The 18,931-nt window shown below is 40.3% G+C and overlaps 2 protein-coding genes and 1 long non-coding RNA gene across 3 annotated transcripts; 2 read left to right on the top strand and 1 right to left on the bottom strand.

Moving 5' to 3' along the window:
* Positions 1 to 1,872: 1,872 nt before the first annotated feature.
* On the bottom strand, positions 1,873 to 14,718 carry CHEK2 (checkpoint kinase 2). Its single transcript, XM_079322943.1, has 15 exons — positions 14,398 to 14,718; positions 13,203 to 13,457; positions 12,568 to 12,692; positions 12,159 to 12,306; positions 11,331 to 11,421; positions 10,260 to 10,368; positions 9,147 to 9,200; positions 8,538 to 8,599; positions 8,014 to 8,113; positions 7,470 to 7,556; positions 6,577 to 6,740; positions 6,247 to 6,362; positions 4,873 to 4,958; positions 2,672 to 2,752; positions 1,873 to 2,095 (listed from the first exon to the last, which is right to left on the bottom strand). Exons 2-15 carry the CDS (start codon positions 13,450 to 13,452, stop codon positions 2,003 to 2,005), a joined length of 1,566 nt encoding a protein of 521 aa, XP_079179069.1. The 5' UTR covers positions 13,453 to 13,457; positions 14,398 to 14,718; the 3' UTR covers positions 1,873 to 2,002.
* On the top strand, positions 2,012 to 10,680 carry LOC306810403. The gene is made up of 4 exons (XR_013776453.1): positions 2,012 to 2,134; positions 3,072 to 3,276; positions 7,388 to 7,451; positions 10,327 to 10,680. It is a non-coding gene; the product is annotated as an uncharacterized lncRNA (long non-coding RNA).
* HSCB (HscB mitochondrial iron-sulfur cluster cochaperone) lies at positions 14,670 to 18,479 on the top strand. The gene is made up of 6 exons (XM_079322950.1): positions 14,670 to 14,964; positions 15,031 to 15,127; positions 15,498 to 15,587; positions 16,056 to 16,200; positions 17,099 to 17,146; positions 18,319 to 18,479. The coding sequence occupies exons 1-6, from the start codon at positions 14,762 to 14,764 to the stop codon at positions 18,408 to 18,410; spliced, it is 675 nt and encodes a 224-aa protein (XP_079179076.1). The 5' UTR covers positions 14,670 to 14,761; the 3' UTR covers positions 18,411 to 18,479.
* The last annotated feature ends 452 nt before the right edge of the window (positions 18,480 to 18,931 follow it).

Here is an 18,931-nt window from a genome sequence, read left to right as displayed (position 1 = left end):
CTCCGCCCGGACCCCGGGCACCCCCGCCCGCCGGCGCCGGGCCCGCGCCGGACGTGCTGCGGCTGCCGCCCGGCTCCCCCGGCCCCGGCCCGGGGCGGCTGCTCGGCCGCTCCTCTGCGGGTCCGCAGCAGCTGCGGCCGCCTCTCGGACCAGCTCCGTCCTCTCGGGGGATGCAGCTCCAGCGTCGCTCTGTCGCCGTACGGGTGAGGATGCTGGTCAGTGGTGACACCGCGCTGGCCCGGCACAGAGAGCCCCAGCACTTCGGTTAACCCAAGTGTTGCAGCTGCTGAGACCCTCCTGCCTCTCGACATGAACAGCCCAAATGGATTATGCTGAAGACTCTTGTGCTGGGGAAAAGTGATAATAACTTCTTACCACTTTCTTGCCACTTCACCTTAGGGAAACTTATTCTTCCACAGAAAAACAACTGAGAAAGTTTCCCGCAATCAAATGATGAAGACGTGGCCAACAGCCCAAAGGTTTGCCATCAAATAAGTGGGATCAAATTTAGGACATTATTGGAAAGTAGGTCTTGGTCTTACAACCCAGGGAAAGGACCCAAGCAAAGCACTAACTGATTAACAACTGTGGGATGTAAAAAAAAAAAAAACATGGGGGAATAAATGATAGAAGTTTTCTATTTCTATCTAAAACCAAATTGACAGTGTTAAGTAGGAGCTGGGGAATCTCCTTCTCATTGGCAATGATGCAAGTCTCTTTAAAGTAACTGGTAATCAAAGCCCAAAGGTATCACCTTTTGCAGTACACCAAGACACAAACACTGCATTCTTTGATTCTTTTATGTAGCAAATGGCAGCTGAGTGTTCCCTTCTACTTCATATGAGCTACAGTAAGCACCAGAACTCCCTGAGGATGTGCCAGTGACAGATCTGCAGAGGGCACATCCCCAAGGACAGACACACCTTTGTTCTATCATCCCAGGGTATCTGGAACCAGTGGTATTGTTTCCATCCATATGCCCATGGATGTTTCTCCATCCAATCCAATAAGAAAGGTATAAATGTAAAAAACTCAGCATATTAACATTGGTTAATATCAGGATCTCTGCAATGAGCACACATAGGAAATGTGACTCATGAATATCTTAATTCCTACCTGACATGAGTTTATTCCATAATGCATTAGGTTTTGTTCTTTACAAGTCAACTTAAAGTAGATGCCTTTAACCAGAAGATGCATGTTGAAGAATAGTTACTAAATGTTCTTTCAGTCACTAATGAAATTTAAAATCCTTCAGTAAGAGTTCACAGTTCAAAACTTTCACCTAACAGGCAAGCAAGTTTTTCTCTCTCAGTTCAATTCCTAGTTCTTTACTGACAGGAAGGGGATACATCTTCATTTCACCTCTTGTTATGATGTTTCCTTTTACTCATCCCTCCCCTCAGAAATAAACATAGTACACCCATATTAAAAACACCATGCAGATGGTAATAGTTGCTTTGGAAGCCAACCAGCCCCATCCCAGTGCACAATGCTGTGAGTCTGCCAATTCAGAATTAATGTGGAGCTTTACCTGAAGCCCAGAGCACCTCAAGCTCCATCAGAAGTTTTACATCTGAACTGAATAGCCTAAGTGTCCTCAGAAGTCTGTGGGCAGCATTGTAATCAGGTAATGCTCTGTCTCAGGCAAAAGCTCAGCAGGTTTAGTATTCTTTCTTCATCTATTAGGAATAAGCATTATTTCCATGCCTAACCTAGGGAAAAACAAAAACAAAAAATGTAGCTGGGGATGAAACTAGCTTAAAAAATTGTGACTTAGCTCAGGAGTTTTTCTGATTCTTTCCTTGAGTCAGACAGCTGGATGGACTAGAACACGAGTCATTGTCAGATTCTCATGCATGCACAGCAGTCTTACAAAGTTATTTTTATTTGGAAATTATACATCTTCAACGGTTTATTCCATTATTAAGATTTTTCTTTATAAAAAATTCCGCTCTCCATAAAAAAGCTTCCATTAACAAAGTGATTTTTCACTTCCTTTTCACCTCATTTTCTGAGATGTAGAAGGAACAGCACGTTTAGCAGAGCCATATTCTTCCTCATTTTCATGGAGACGCTTTCTCGTTGTGGTTGGCTGGAAGAAAAACACAGGAGGATGGCTCCAGAAAACCAGGTAAGGCACAACCTGACTCTTCTGCTTGCTCCAGAGGTGTTGGACATTGTGACTAAAAAAGCAGCATGACTAACCCACGTTTCTCTCCCAAGATCTATCTAATTATATTTGATGGTTCTCATACAAGACATTTCTCCCAGCTTGGAACAGCTACTGTTCACAAATTTCCTCATTAGCATCTGGGGATGAATAGCACAACACCATCTAACCTTGCACCAGCATGAGAATTTTCACTTGAATACTAAACATAAATGACTTGGATCCATTAAAAAGCATTCAATGATTTTATTCTAAATATAGAAATAATCCTTTAAAGCCTAGGCAAGTGTTTCTAACCATTTAAACAAAGTGTTGACAAAGCATAGAAATCCATTGCTGCTCTTCAGGAAGCAGAATTAACCAGCAGGCTGCCACATACAGCCCAAGGGTACATTTCTCTAAAGTCTCAAAATTAACTGATTTTCTTATTAAAGTTTACTTCAAAACCTAGTTACTTTGTGCATCAAATATTCATCTTCAAATATCTACTGCACATACCATTTTTGATGTTTCTGGTGGATTCATATTGCTACATGTCTGAGCAAGCAGCTGTTGAAATGTAGTTTTCATATCCTCATCCTGCAAAAAAAATCCCAGCATTTAAGTAGTATATAGAACATTTAAGGGAAAAGCAAAGATTGGGAAACCCAAAGAGAAGTGAATGGGATATTCACTGCTAGAGACAATTGGAAATAAAGATCATTGACCTCCTTAGGATTTCAGCTATTTTAACTGAGATATTTTAGGTGAAGGCAGTGGAGAGGGTCCTTTTCCTAAGCAATGGAGTATTGCAGTACCTCCTTTTTTTAATGTAACTATTCTTAAGTGCTATGAAAAGGCTTTGACCTGAATATCCATTTAATTTTATATAGAATTTTGAATTGGTTTTCTTTTCCAGTGTCACCTAATTTGATTGTGGCTACATTTGAAATGATGGATAAGAAATATTTTTCCATTTATGTAACAAAGACCTGTGTTTTTGCTTTAACATGCAACCAAACTAATCTTGTGCCATTCAAAAGACTTCAGTGAAGACTTCAGAGCCTGAAACAGCAATTAATTGTTTATATGCCTTTAAGAAATGTTTTATTAAGTAAATACAGGTAAGACATTTCCACTGAGCAGTACTTATGTTTACACAGCTCAACAAGTTTTAAAGTTGTAGATTTAAGCAAAGAATGGAGTAAACAACTTGTTTTGAAAACACTCATTTGAAAGCACTACTAGTTTAAATAAATCTGCAGAACATGCTTACTTCTTCTATCTGAAAAATTCCCTGAAAAGTGTCCCCAAAATCACTAGAGGGTTAGCAGGCATCAGCTGGTCACAGAGAAAATGTGTTTTTCCTGCTGACTTGTCAAGTTGATACTTCCAGACAACACAAGAGGGAGAGAGGAGCCAGTAACTGCTCACTACTCACAGTAACAGGACCCAGGAGCTCTTTTGGTGGTGTTGAACATGTGTGATATCTAGAACTGAGCATGCTGGATGCTGGCCTTCCAAACAGGCAGTCTACATCACCTATGAACACCTGACACTCTTAGTAATAGCTCCTGAAGGGAAACAGTTCAAAGAACAGCAGCTGAGTGCTAGATGACATCTGGATTTGTGGCTATGATGTTTTCTGGAACCTTCTGTGCTGTCTTCAATAATAAACTTAACAGTAAGAGATATCCTTACATGGAATATATAATCAAGTTAATAACAAATTGAGTTTATGTACTGAAATATCTTAAATTCTTAGCTCATCTAAACCAGTCATCTATTTCCCTTATGCATACCAGTAATTTTAAAATCAGTGTTTCATGGTTTCTGAAAAACTTTTTCTGCTCAGATTTATAATTCAAATATAAGAATCTATATCTGATTAACTCACTGTAGATGTTACACACAAAAGTACAGTAAGTAAAATCCATGAATGTCAGGAAACGTTTCTTGATGCCCAGGAGCATAATCAAAATAAGTTAATCACTTTTAAAAGAATAATCCACACATGTTTTTTGTCTCAGAACACTATCAGCTGTTGAGCACTGAGGGATACTCCCTTGCTTCCTCTGTTTCTTATGCTCTTTACCAAAGCATCTGAAATTCTCCCATTCCCAGTGAGGGAACAGGAACAGCATTGAGCTTGGTGTGAATAAACAAAACCTGTTGCATGGCTCACATGTAGGCTGGGTGACATTTTTCAGCCTCTTCAAGCAAAAATATTCAAGAAAGCTCATAGGTCCAGTGGCACCTCTGCCAAAATTAAGAAAAAAAACACCTAAAGACTATTCTTCTCAAATCTAATTAGACTGGAACAGGAGGCAGGGAAACCATCACTTCCTACTCAGAGGGTTCCCACACCAGGGACACTTATTCCTACACAGCAGAGTAAAAACCAAGTAATATTGGATGCTTGCCAGAAACAAACTGCACTGCCTGCTCACACAAACATCTGAGGAAATGGGGCTCTGTTACAATGCTCAGGAGAGGTCCCTCCTACCAGAACCAGACTTGGGCTCTAAAAAACACATCTTGATGTGGCCAAGTGAAAGAGCTTTGGGAAGAAGTGTCTCAGAAAAGATGCAGAAGCTGCTTATTGCATTGAAAGAAGGTATTTAAGAGATTACTCTGCAGGGAGTAAATCTTTGCAAACACAAAACACCAACAAATTATTCCCCAAACAAGTCAGCTTTCAGTTAAAACTCAATTCCTACCTGAAGCCAAGGATGCTCTAAGGCTTCCTCTGTGGTAAGACGTTTGCTTGGATCCACTACTAGCAGCTTCTTCACAAGATCCAGAGCTAAGACAATAAAATGAGCTGGTTGGCATATGATCAATACATTCATTACCTGAAATATGCCTACACCAAAAAATGTGACAATGTGCCTCATACCCCTTCAGAACAATGCACAAAAGTGCAGGCTGGGCAGATCACTTCTTTTTCTATGCATGGGAAGGGCTGCAGACTGCAACCATCTTTCCTTCAACACTTGTCAGTGTACCAGAATTACCCAGAGATATATTTAGCATGTACACAATTTATGTCCTGAGCATGCACAGGAGGTTCAGCACTTCCCTAAAAGATTCAGTATTACTGTGGAAAAGCAAAGACAGCTTAATTTATCCTGGTTTACAGAAAGCAGATTATCCATCTGGGAAGATGGGAAAGAAGAGAACATACACATGTATGCTCAACATGATCTCAAACTTTCATTTTCTTAGGAAATTGCTTAGTAGACACAGTGAAAGATATGGCATTTATTTTTATTTTATTACTTCAAATCTCTTATAAAGGAATTTCAGCAAGATTTACTTTTCATTTGATCAGATTATTCTGAATACATACTAGTAGGACTATGGAAATTATATTAAGATTGTACATTTTCATGAATATCTGACTTATTATTGAATAAGCTTCAAACTATTAAGGAAGAAGTTATATTTGATAAGTTTATGAGACAAAGGATGGCTACATCATTTATTAGAAACTCCTCTGCACATACAAAGAAGTGTCCAAGATAAATAGTACAATTATTTTGTGCATATAAAATGTCCTGAAAAACTAAAAGCACACAGACAGTAATTATCATTTTAGTTTGTTATGCAAAAACTCTGTTTCACAGACCACTTTCACTTACAGTGGGGAAAACATAATAGACGATTCCTCAAATGTGACTGACACTTTCAGCTCAAAGACTAGCACCATGAAAGGGCTCTCTTGGAACATTTGTTTTTGGAATTCTAACTTGTGTTCCTTAAATTCCTGGTAATTTTGGTACAACACTTGAAGAATCTTTAGACAAAGTCTGTAGACCAGCTTGATAAAGCCAGAAGATAAAGTGAAAAGAGGAGAAATAGATGTGCCCACAAATTCTACACTTGTGTGGTTAATTATGCTAAACACTACTAAGATATCTCTTCAGTAATAAAGTATGTCCTCTTTCTAATGCTTTAACTATGAACTTTAAAACTTTTAATATATCGGTTTAAAAACTAAATGTGCCATGCAGCTGAAAGGAGGATAAAGAAAAACAAAAACTACAAGAAAAGAGGTAGATATTTTACTACCCACTATGCTGGAGTCATACCCATGTCTGACACATGCTTCCATTCTTTTGCAATGAATGTGTATTTGCCTTGAGTGATTTGGTCTCTCAGAGAGAGTTGAGTATTTTGCTCATTGAATGGTGGATATCCACATAAGCTGTATGAAAGAAAACAATTTAATTAACACAAATTTTCCACAGCAAATGAAACACTGACATCACACATTTTAAAGCATCTGCTATCGTAGTGTTTTTATATGTGTAGAGTTTTAAACTCACTTGCACTTCCTCATATAGACACTGAAGTTGCCAAGTCTCAAGCCCTGTATGTCAAAGACTGCCCAGTGAAGGTACATCTACACAATTTCTTACCATACAAAAAGAATAACTCCTAAACTCCAGCAGTCCACAGCTCGGCTGTATCCAGCAGTCCCAAGTGAATTTAGAACCTCAGGAGCAAGATACATGGGAGTACCACATAATGTTTTCATAAGAGAAGCTTCTCCAAGAATCTTGGATTGTCCAAAATCTGTAATCTTGTATTTAAAAATGGTAACACCACATTACATATTAGGATGGACTGTACTAGAACACATCATACTGCAGACATACATCAGGAGGTAGCACTAAGTTTCTTCCTTCCAAGTCAGTTCCAGTACATGACTATGAACAGAAGTCACCCCAAACATTATTAAGTGAGAATGGGAGAGCAGGAAAAGGGAGAAATGTGATAAAGGATCACACTCTACACTAGCAAAAAGTACTCTCAGATTTGGATATAAATAGTCAACCACAAAATAAAGGTATTGTAGCCTACTAGAAGAGTTTATGTGAAAAATAAGCATTTTATCATGCAAATATATTCAATGCTTTCTCTGGAGGAAAAAAAACAACAATACAAAAGAAAATCCACAACCCTAATTCCTCCCCCTTCAAAAAAAAAAAAAAAAATAAAAACAACAACAAAAAATCCCTGTCACCATACAGCCTCAACATTTGTGGGAATGCTGTCTGTAATTCAAGAATTTAGATTTTATTGGGGGGTGGGGGGGGGGAGAAACTGACATTTGAAATTACATATGCGATGGATGGGTTGAAATATCCATAACAATTATGAAAAAAAAAAATATGTGTTTTAAGTTACTTCATAGTTTGTATGACTAATTGCATAATATCTTTTCAGCTATGCTTAATGAAATATCAAGAATGTGAAGGAACACTCCCAAATCTCTCCATAAACAAGAAATGTAAGTTTTTTTCCTTACCTTTACAAGGCATATCTCTTCAGAAGATGAAAGTAGTACATTTTCTGGCTTTAGATCTCGGTGTATAATTCCATTGTCATGAAGATACTAAATACACACAGATGGGCAATTAAGGAAAAACAGGCTATTAACTTGTTTTAAAATGCAAGCTTTCCATTTTTTCTCATAGCAACAGCAGGATATGGCTGTGTAAGAGGCAGGCATACATTTAAAGCTCCCCAACATGTGACTCTCCCTTAAAAAAAAACAAAATTAAAACAAAACAAAGTAGAACAAACAAAAAAAAAAACCCCACACCACAACACCATCACAAAGAAACAAAAAACCACCTTAGAAATCATCATGCTTCAAATGTCAAATCTCAGTGCAGTGTGCATACCCATGTTCTGTGTCACCTCTGTAGGAATTCAGCTTTTCTGTCTCTCTCTTGTTAAACTACCTTGTTAAGAACTCTGTGCTGATTGCTTGCATGGGTTTCAGCAATGACAAGTGACAGAAAAAATAATCTTATTGACTTCTTTTTGTAGAATTCACAATTATGTACCTTTACTGCCAGCAGCATCTGATAAAAGTACAACTTGCAGACATCTTCTTTCATCTTGATTGGCCTTGACACTCTGTCATACAATTCTCCTCCTTCCATCCTAAAACAAATGCAGGTTAACAGGCCAACATAAAACTTCCAAAAGATTTATCTTCTTAGACAAGACTAAAACCAAAACATTTGGCTATTCTAGCTATAGAGAAAGATTATATTTCTGCAAATGAGTGAGCAACATCCTGAGTTAAGGTCAATCTCTTGAGCCTTCACTGGGAGTTGTTACATGATTTTTGATCAGCCCACTCTTACAAGCTTATAAATCAAAAAAAATAGCAGCAATCCATCACAGCAGCAGAGCAAACAATATCCAGGCATAGAAGGATGATTTCTCCTGGTTATCCTTGCTCCTAATCTTACAAAGGTTTGAGAGAACACTGGAAGCCAGCAAAAGGAAAATTTCCACAGTTCATTGTGGCTATGAAAAAAAAATTTCACTGTATGTATTTACTTTCAAAGAGGTTACTTACAGTTCCAAAACAATGTAGTAATCCTCTGCTTCAAAGAAATTTTTGATCTTGATTAAACAAGGCTAATAGAAAAGGGAACACAAACAGAGACACAAAATAGAATAATTGGTTAAAATTAATCCTAAAGCTTTTATTTCAGTATTTCAAACCAGGTCATTTAAACTAACACTTAACACAAGTGACTTGTGAGCACCCCAGACCACACCCTCAACATTTTATCTATTTTACATGCAGAGGAAAGAAGGAATACAAATTCAAGAAATTGCCAGTAAAAACTACTCTTTATATTTAGTTATTTTACAGCATTTACAAAAACTTGCATCAAAGAAAAATTTCTGCAACAGTGGCTCAGGCTAAAACTTCTCCTGTGATGTTTCCTCTCAAATTTACATCTCAGTAAACCAAAGCTTTAAAATCTCAAATCTGCTAGGATATAATATACTTAAAAGAAGAAAAAAAAGACCCTTTTTACAAGGAAAATTATATACCTCCTTTAACACATTTTTAAATTGATAAAATTGCTCTTTCTCTACTACATTAAGGTCAGTAAACTAAACAAATATATACAGGAGAAAGCATAAAATAATAAAAATGGACAGTAACACTCACATGATCTATTTTCTTCAAAATTTCAATTTCTGTATTGATATTTAAAGCTGGGTTCTATTAAAAGAATCAAATACCATATTGGGTAAGACAGAGCTGTTCTGGAATAAGACATATGAGAAATAAGAGACAGTACCAGAAAAGACATCATGTCCTGCCTTTTGCTACTGTAAGTGACCATAACATACAATTTTTTTTCCATAAAATGATCAGTTACCTTCAGTGAATTAAATAAAGAGAGTGCTGTCACTATCTGATGCAAGATATGTAATATGTAATTTCACTGCAGGTTAGAAATCCCCAACTAATTTCCAAATTTAAAAAAATAATTTTGCTTATATACTTGTATTGTATTTAAACAGCTTTTCTCTCTCCCAGATGATTTGCAAATGGTCCAATCTAAAATTACATGTTACTCTCTTCTATTTTTGCAAGATAACATAAACAGATTCTATTATCTGTGGCTTAGGCTCAACTAATGAAATCAACTCAGCAGGAATTTTTTTGCTCCTCTTCCAATCCAAATCAATCATCTTGCAATACACAACCCATACACAACATTCCAGATACACTCCTGTGTCTGTTCTGTAGAATGGCATAGATTAGTAATTAAAATTCACAACAGCATCTTGAGCCAGTTGTCTTTATTCTTCTCCATATTCTGGCTTCTGCCATTAGACACATGAAAAGCCCTTCCCAAAAGGCTTCATACAATTCTCTTAAAATGCATTATGATGGAGCATTCAACAAAATTAGCTTAGTTGGTTCATTTCTGGTCAAGACTTTGCTGGTTATGATGTGTCTATGTGATGCATTTTAGGACATAAAAACCAAATCTTCCAAGACTCCACACCACCCCTTGTATACATCCCATTCACAGTCCTAAATGATGAAGGGAATGTGGTCAAGGAATAAAAACAAACATTCCCTACAGAATTCTCTACATCATACAAGATCAAAAAAGCATTTTGAAATTAAACATAGAATTTTCTTTCTGTTAAGTAAGAAAACCCTCATTTGAGGATAGTCAGAGGAAGTCATTGAGGAGTCAGAGAAATTACCAGATATTCTGGGACCACTGCAAGGTGACCAAGACAAACAAATAAAAATACTTACTGCCTCTGTCAGGCCACTGGCCACAAAGTTCCGTTTATTGATGATTTTCACTGCAACTTTGTTACAGGTGCTCTTCTCAAATGCCAGTTTGACTTCTCCACAGGCACCACTAAAACAAGAGCACAGCTCTGTCAAAAAGCTGTGTAACAAGTGCAGGCAAATGAAAGCACAATTTGGAGCTGGCTGCTTTCTAACTTTCTGAATAAGGCACATTGGCTGTTCTGAGGAAGTATTCAGCAGTTAAAATCTACAGGACTTCTCAGGAAACATTCAAGAGTTAGAAAGTCTGTTTAAATAGCAAGTGTTGTCAAGGGCCATTCATTGAAAACTGTAGGAGTCAATATGCAGAGCAATATGCAGCTACTCTGTACCAAAAGTACTGGCAGATAGGAAGGACAAGCTCTGTCAGCATTTCCTTCATGCAGAGAAAAGAATTTATTGATCTCTTAACACTGAACTGCATAAATCTGAGGAACAAATATGACAATGCTTGTATTTTTACTAAATAAATTACATTACAGAAATAAATTCTGTTTTCCACTCTGATTTGTTTCTACTTCATTATTCACCTCCAAATTCTTCACTGACCAACTATTTCCCAAGAGAAAAAAATAGCCCCCATTTGAAATAGTTTCTCTCTCCTTTTTCCTGGACAGTTCTTTTCCTTTTTGTCTGAAGGCCTCAATAGTGATATTGTAGGAAGCTGTATTCTGCCATAAAACTCTTCCTTCTACTTCCAATAATTGAGTAAATTAATGCACAAACTTTAAAAACTATTAAGAACTTAAAGACATCGTTCACTTCTACAGAAAAAAAAAAAAATCAACCAAAACAAAACCTGGTTTTTGCACTTAGTGGTAGGTTACAAACCCCAAACCAGTTAGAGATTCAAAGCCAAAATTCCTGTTTAAAGTGTTGTAAAAAACATGTTTATTCACATGTTATCATTCTTTTTTTTTTTTTTTTTTTTTTTCATTTAAAACAACAGTTTAGTTAATAATGGTAATAATTCCAGCACAAGATACTGATAATGAAGTTAACCCTTTCTACTGAGGGAAGAAGGATGCTTACCTTCCCAAAGTCTTTGACATGATGTATTTCTCTCTGAATTCTTTAGGAAACATCATCTGATCATCCACCATAAGATCAGAAAATACAAACACTGGGAAGACAAGTGGAGATCATTTTCCTATTATGAAGTTGAAAATTTTTATTATAACAAACAGCTGTGTTTCTTGAGCTTTTATAGTCAACAGAATAAAAATACTGTCTGATAGAGGAAAAACTAAATATATGCTATAAATTATATCAGCTGTGGGTTAGCAAGGTGATCATATTGTTGAAAAATGACATTTTGGGATTAAACTCACAACAGTCTTTAATTAATTAACTACATTTGAGGACAAAAGGGGCAAAAATTTCAGTGTCCCAGGAAAGATCAAAGAGAAGTAATAATTGAGAAGACAGCATCTTAGTGGAAAATCAAAGAAACAAAAGCCCAGCCCTGTTTGTTTTTAACAGGAATTTCTATTTATTATGCAGCATCTGGTTAGGTAAGTGGTGTTTTTTTTCAACTTTTCTTGAACAGTCTGTTGCCCCTGTTCCCACCATCATATGCACAGCTACTGAAGCCCAAAAGTGTTTCAAAAACAGGAAAACGACTATAAAAGTTTATACCCTAGAAAGGTGCTACCTAATGCAGATTTCTTTAAGTTTTCTTTTTCAATTTTTTCCCAGGGTTGACAGGGATATGGATAATTTTTCTGTGAGTACTAAAACACCTATTAATGAGATGGGCTCAGGAAGCAGCTCAGCTCCCAAGAAACATACTCAAATCAATGCAGAAATAACCTCTTGGTCAATACATGAAAAATCTACTTAAGTTAAAGCACATTTTACCCTTATTGGTCTGTATAGACAGTGAGATTTCAGAGTTGTGTGTCAGTGGCAGCCTCTTCCCTTTTCCAATGAGCTCTCTATTAACAAATGTCCCATTTGCACTGTGGTCTTCAATGTAGGCAACAAAGGAATTTTTTGGACCCATTTCCTCAAAGAGAAAAAAAAAATAGGGAAGATGACAGTAAAGAACAAATGACTTTGCAATAAGGACATGATACACTAGAAATTCACTATTGTTGACTCAAGAAATGAGACCATGAGGTTATTTCATAAACCAGGTGAATGGAGCATTGCCAAGAGTCTTGTCAAAGGAGTCAACCCTGAAGATATTTTGATTTCTTTAGGATCTCTGCCTCAGATTCTTTTTTGAATTATGCCAAAATAGACAGTTAATGTTTTTAGCACTTACCCTGAAAATTCGGAAGTGCTTCTTGCTGTAGTTTTGGTAGAAGCCAGTCTCAGACAATCCCAGCTTAGAAAAACTGTAATCACAGCTTTTATCTCTCCCAAACCAATATTCCTCATTCACACAGTCTGCAGAGGAGGGGAAGGTACAGCAGAGAGAAAAGCCAATATTGCAGGAAGTTAATAACTATGGCACTACAGAATGATGCCAAATGGTAATGAACAGGATAACAGAGACAAGATTCTTCCCATAGAATCAAGTTTGTATTAATTCAGACAAAGCACCACACCTTGTCAAATCCTTTAATAATTTTACCCTCTTTAGCAGTGGTATTTTTCAGTTCATCTTCAGCAATATAGAGACATATAACTAAATAAAATTATTTTCTTTTTTTTAAATTAAGCATGTAACAAAGAACACGAACACCCCAGAATTTCGGTAAGTCCATGGAAGTATCCAAGTACTCAGTGTACACAATGGGATGTAGTATGGAATAAAATATTATAGCAAGAAGTTGCATACCTAAATTTGCTTGTACCTAATTTGAAAATGAAAAGACACTGCTCTTCAGCAAGCAGCTCAGAACTTTTCTGAGATCCTACAAAGAAACCAAGAGATTTATTACAATATGCACATACCACAATTGATGAAACCTTTTCCAAGTGCAAAGAGACGACCCCAAGGTTGAGGAACCAGCTCTTCAGATTCCTGGTCCTCAGGGATGGATGGAAGCTCCTGAGTGGGAACAGTGTCCAAGGAACTGAGAGTCCCAGAACTTAAGGAGGACTGACTGGTGCTCTGTGACCCGCTGGAAGAGGAACTGGTACCACTCTGTGACTGCTGGGCACTCTGTGACTGCTGTGTTTCACTTCCAGTCTCTCGAGACATGTTGACTTCAAAGAGAATGTTGAAAAAAAAATGCAATTACTATAGCAAAATAAAACAGGCAAACACTCACACACTGTGCTGTTAATGTCCAAGTCCATTCTCAGGCTCAAGGAAGTAAAACTTCCAACCAAAGCGTGGATATCTGGGTTATACGTAAATTCCCAGGAATTTTGCAAAGCAGGATGGTTTTCCTTTGGAAAAACAACGCGGAGCGGCCTCTGCTGGTTCATTCCCGGATCGCTCCCGGGGACTCCAGCGCTCACAATGGGTCACACAGGCACGGGCTGTGCTCGGACAGAGCATCCCCGCACGGAGCAAGGGCCACGGCTGGCCCCCGACACAAGAGGAAAACTGAAAGGAGTAAGAATTATAAAACGACATCAGTTCTTTTGAAAGCGTCCGATAGATTTATCGCGCCTGTACACAATCACTGTACTAAACCCTGCCAGATTCAGACACCGCGGTCCCGGCAGCTGCTGGCACAGGCAGTGGCAAGAAACAGCAGGTCCCTGCCCCGCCACGGCGGAAATCCACAGCCTGCGGTGCCTCCTCCGCCACGGCACTGCAGCTGCAGCCAGCCCGCCCCACAGGCGGCTCCTCCACCACACACGGAACGTCCAGGAGCCTTCCAACCCCACCACTGTACATCGGGGTTTCAGCTGGCTGCCACACAGTTCAATGTAACTTCTCCCCGTCGGTTTGCTACATTGCATTACGTTCATAAGCCACAACAGCTCCCGCGTTCCCTCCCACGGGGGTTTGCAGCCACAGGCGAGGCCCAGGGCTCCGCCCGCAGACAGGACCGAATCACGGAACCCTCTGGGTTGGGAAAGCCAGAGGCCATCCAGTGCAGCCGCTTTCCCGGCAGCGGCGATGCCACCGCTGGCCCCGTCCCCTGGTTCCACAGCCAGGGCTGTGGAAGCCCTCTAGGGATGGTGACCTCACCTCCTACCTGCGCAGCCCTTTCCGTGGAGGAACTTTCCCTCGTATCCAACTTAAACCACCAGCGGCCGCCTCGCACGGTGCGGAGCGGCGCGGCCGAGCCTCAGGGCGGCACCGCCCGGCTCCCGTGCAGTGAGCGCCCAGCCCGGCCCGGCCCGGCACCGGCACCAGCGGCCCCGTCCCGGGAGAAGCAGCGGGAGCAGCCCGTCCCGGGGCAGCAGAGGAGAGCAGGGCCGGAGCGAGACCCGAACTCACGGCTGCCGGGGCTCGCGCCGTCGGGCCGGGGCCGCCGTGCGCGCGGCGCGCGCGCTCCGAGCGCGGCCAATGAGCGCGCGGCCCGCGCGGGGCCCGCCGGGAGCGGAGCGCCATGCAGGCGGCGCTGCGGGCGCAGCTCGGGTGGGCGCGCCGGGCGCTCCGCGGGGCCGCCGTGCTGGGCCACGCCCCGGGGCCGCCGTGCTGGAGCTGCGGCGCCGCGCTGCCCGGCGGCGATGGGTCGCCGCGCTTCTGCCCCGGCTGCCGGGCTCTGCAGCCGCCGGCACCGCGGCCTGACCTCTTCCGCCTGATGGACTGGTGAGTGTGGGCGGGGCGGCCGCGGGCCCGGCCGGCCGCGGGTCTCACCCGCCCTGTGTCCTGCAGTGAGCGCTCCTTCCGCATCGACGAGCGGCAGCTGCAGCGGCGGTTCCGGAGCCTGCAGCGCGCCGTCCACCCCGACCGCTTCGGCCGGAGGCCGCCGGTGAGCGCCGGGCCGGGCGGGGGAGCCGGGCCGGGAGGGGCTCGGTGGCCGCCGGAGGAACTCGCCTTTAGCCTTCGGCCGCCCGGCGGGGTCGCAGTGTCGAGTCCGCACCTCTCTCCCGCTCGGGGAGTGAGGGGATTCGCCTGTGTTTGTGTTTCGGTGCTCAGAAGAGGCTGTGCCGTGGATTTGCGGTGGATGTGGACGATGAGGGTCCTGCGGTTCGTCAGGCCTTAGCTGAGTGCAGTGACACGGCTCCCAGCTCCACAGAGCCTTCATTTCACACGCGGACTGGTGTGGGGACGCTCCGCATGTAACAAAGTGTGTTTTGCCACTTGCTATTAGCTTCCAATCATTTGCCGTCCATTTGCAGAAGGAGCAGTACTACTCTGAGCAACACTCTTCCCTGATCAACAAGGCGTACCAGACCCTGCTGAGCCCTCTGAGCCGAGGCCTCTATCTAGTAAGGTCTCCGTTCCTATTGCAGTGTTCTGTAGGTAACCCTGGGGGCTGGTGCTGCTCTAGCATCGCACCTTCCATTCATGTGCTAACTTACATTCCTCTGAAGAAGATTGATGGGAGACCAGAACCAAGTTTGTCCAAAAATTCATCAGCATATCATCTCATTTGCTACTCCTCTTACACTAATTTGTCTTTCACATCACACGTGGTGTTTGGCCATGGCTGCTCATTTAGAATTTCTGTCTGGCCCATGGCAGCCTTTTTTATGGTTTTGTTTTGTTTTGGGGAACTGCTGATATCTATGGTCAGCTTATGCATGGAATTAATTTTCAGTCTGACTGTATGCAATGTAGGTTTGCTGGATATGAATCTGAGTATGCCCAAATAAGAGACTTAATATTAAAGTAAATAATTCCCATTGAAATAGAGGTGGGAATATTTATTTTCAAATTCCCATTTCCTCTGCCAGCTGGAGCTGAGTGGAGTGGAACCAGTACAAGAGACAGACTGTGATGCAGACTCAGCGTTCCTCATGGAAATTATGGAAATTAATGAGAAATTAGCAGAGCCCAAAAATGAGGATAGCCTTGAAGAAATTGAAACTTTAATTAAAGGTAGGTTATGATTTGAGGAATTTGTACAGAATTAATATACTGAATCTTGTGTAATACAAGAATCTGAAAGCTTTTAACTGTTTTGGTATATTTTCTGCAATGTCTTCAATTTGAGTTAGTCTGGAATTGACTCACTGCAAGAGATTCTGCCCTGTGCCCCCTTTTCCAGTGTTGTCTTTACCAGTTTATGCACCTGAACATCACATCTGTCTTGAGAACATTTGTATAATATAACCTATTCTGATGTCAAAAGAAATACATATAGACAATGAAAAGGAATTTAATTAACCTTCATCAGGTGGGGGCTAGGTAATTGTTCCAAAGAAAAAACCTGTCAGAGTGAAGTTGAATAAAATGCTTGTCTGACCACACTAAATAATGTTATTTATACAGGCACTGTAGATCTTTCACCTGGTATATATATCCATTATATTAAGTGGTTATTCTCCTTACACAAGCAACTTCCTTTTTATATGGTTGGTGATACTAAAACCATTTAGTTTACTGATATATTTAACTCTTTGCAGTAACAGCCATGTGCTAAATGCAGTTAGAATAAATTGATAAATAAATAGAATAAAAACTGAGTAGCACAGGAGAAGCACAGGAAAAAATTAACTGTAGCAGGGTAAACTGATAGACTAAAAATAAGTTATATTGCTGGGAAATTAGTGACCATTGATGTGCATTGGAATTACTGTCAGTATACCTGTTCAAACAAAGAAACACATGTTTGAAATTATAATTAAAATGACATTGACAGCAGTATTATGAAAAACTTGTTTGGCTCCCATAGGCTGAAACTAGTAATGAACTTTCCCACCACAGGCAGTCAGAATGCAGTGATATCAAAAATCCTAAGTATAATAAAAAGTAAATGAAATATTTTGTTTTGCAGCTAAACAAGAAGAACTGACCAGAGAGGTGGCTGCAGCTTTTGAAAGAGGTACCTGTTTTTATTATGTTTTTAGCTGCCATACATATCTGTCAAATGCTTAAAGCTTCACATTCTCTTACTGGCAAATATTTCCTGAGCTATGGAACAGAAATACTACATTGACAAGGGTTCTTTGTTAGGTATTTAGAATAAGTACTTCTGAACTAACATTCCTGCTGATTTGGGAAATTCAGGACCTCACATTAAAAACAAAGTCCAGTACAAAAGTTCCATTCATCTTGCATCTAAATAATAATTTTGAGTGGGAATGTAGATGGTAAGAAATTGTTTGTGTGTTCCCCAGAATACTGGGAAAGATAAGCTTCATCTTGGATATATTCAGAGCTTTCACACTTGAGTTTGGGAGATGTTGTGCAGTCCTGGAGCTGCAGCAGAGCAGAGAGTGCTGTTCTTTGCAGTGAAAGCCACAGAAGCTGTGTGGCAAGTAAAGGCTGTTCTGCCTACAATTTTGGGGACTTCCTGTGCCACAATCAACATAACTTTATTCTACAACCAGTGAATAGGCACAAGCTGGAACCATTCCCGAGCTTCTGAAGCTGGGAAGAAATCTTTGTAGTTCTGTGCCAGGTCCAGAATGTGCAGGTTTTATCAGGGGTGGATGTGGTAACTGTAAACATCAAAGCAGAGCCTGCCTGTGAAGAGTTACATTCTGATACTCTGTGCCATGAGAAGGACTGTGTTGCATCTGTCTTTGTTAGAAGGTCATAAACTACCCTCCCCCTGCAGGTCTTTGATATTGAAACAATTTCTCCTCAGTTAGTTTGGAATTGGCACTATCCAGACCAGACTCCTCCTCATTTGCATTGTTCAGTTATGTCAGTTGGTCTGTTTTTACACGTTTAAAACAAATACAAACATTTGTCTTGCCTAGTGGGTAGATAATACTGCAGCCACTTTACAGAGGTCATTAAAGGATATTCATTCACATTTCTTTTCCAAATTATTCGTTGTTATGTGTTTTGTGGAACATTTGAGTTGAGATGTTCCCAAACTATCTGAGATTAAAACAATAAGCAGCATGATTTTAATAGTGACTGAGTCCTTGCAGATCACAAGTCTTGCTACTAAACCAGGTGCTGTCACTGAAATCTTGAGTTTAATTTTGAAAAAGCAAATTCACCTCTCCCTTTGTAAACTAATAATGCTTTATTTCATTTCAGATGATCTTCAAGAAGCCAAGAAACTGCTAGCAAAAATGAAGTATTTTGCAAACTTAGAGGATAAACTAAAGGCCAGGAAGGTCCCTTCCTGATGTTGCCTCCTTTGCTATTAAGAGTTAGTGTTATTTTCAATTAAACAGATGGTTTTGTTACCAAAATCAGACCAATGGTGTTTGTTTCCTATACTTCCATTAAAAGCCTTAATTCTAAGAGAAGGAAAATAAATGTAATATTAAAAATAAAATTTAAAAAATAAAGAAAATAAAAAAATAAAGGTATATAAATCAATAAAATAAAAAAAAAATCCCAGTCTTGCTGCAGTATTTCAGTATGTTAGATGGCATTTGGAAATGCTTACAGGCAGGAAAAGCTGTGCTGGGTAAGGTGGGCTGCTGTCCTGGCCATGGCAGGTATGGAAACATGTCAGAGGCACACAAACACCAGATGTGAGATTTCTTACTTCCTAATGCATGAAGAACTTATTTTGAGAAATAGTCCAGGCAAAAATACTGGATAGGGGGCAGAAGGCTCATTCAGCATGTCTTACAGACTCCCCCTAGTTTAAAGGTAAAAAGGATTTCATTCCTGTCATCTATCCTCTCTGCTGCTTCAT

This window comes from Erithacus rubecula (genome assembly GCF_903797595.1).
Source record: "Erithacus rubecula genome assembly, chromosome: 19".
Taxonomy (NCBI): domain Eukaryota; kingdom Metazoa; phylum Chordata; class Aves; order Passeriformes; family Muscicapidae; genus Erithacus; species Erithacus rubecula.
This window is presented reverse-complemented; position numbering and strand designations above follow the sequence as displayed.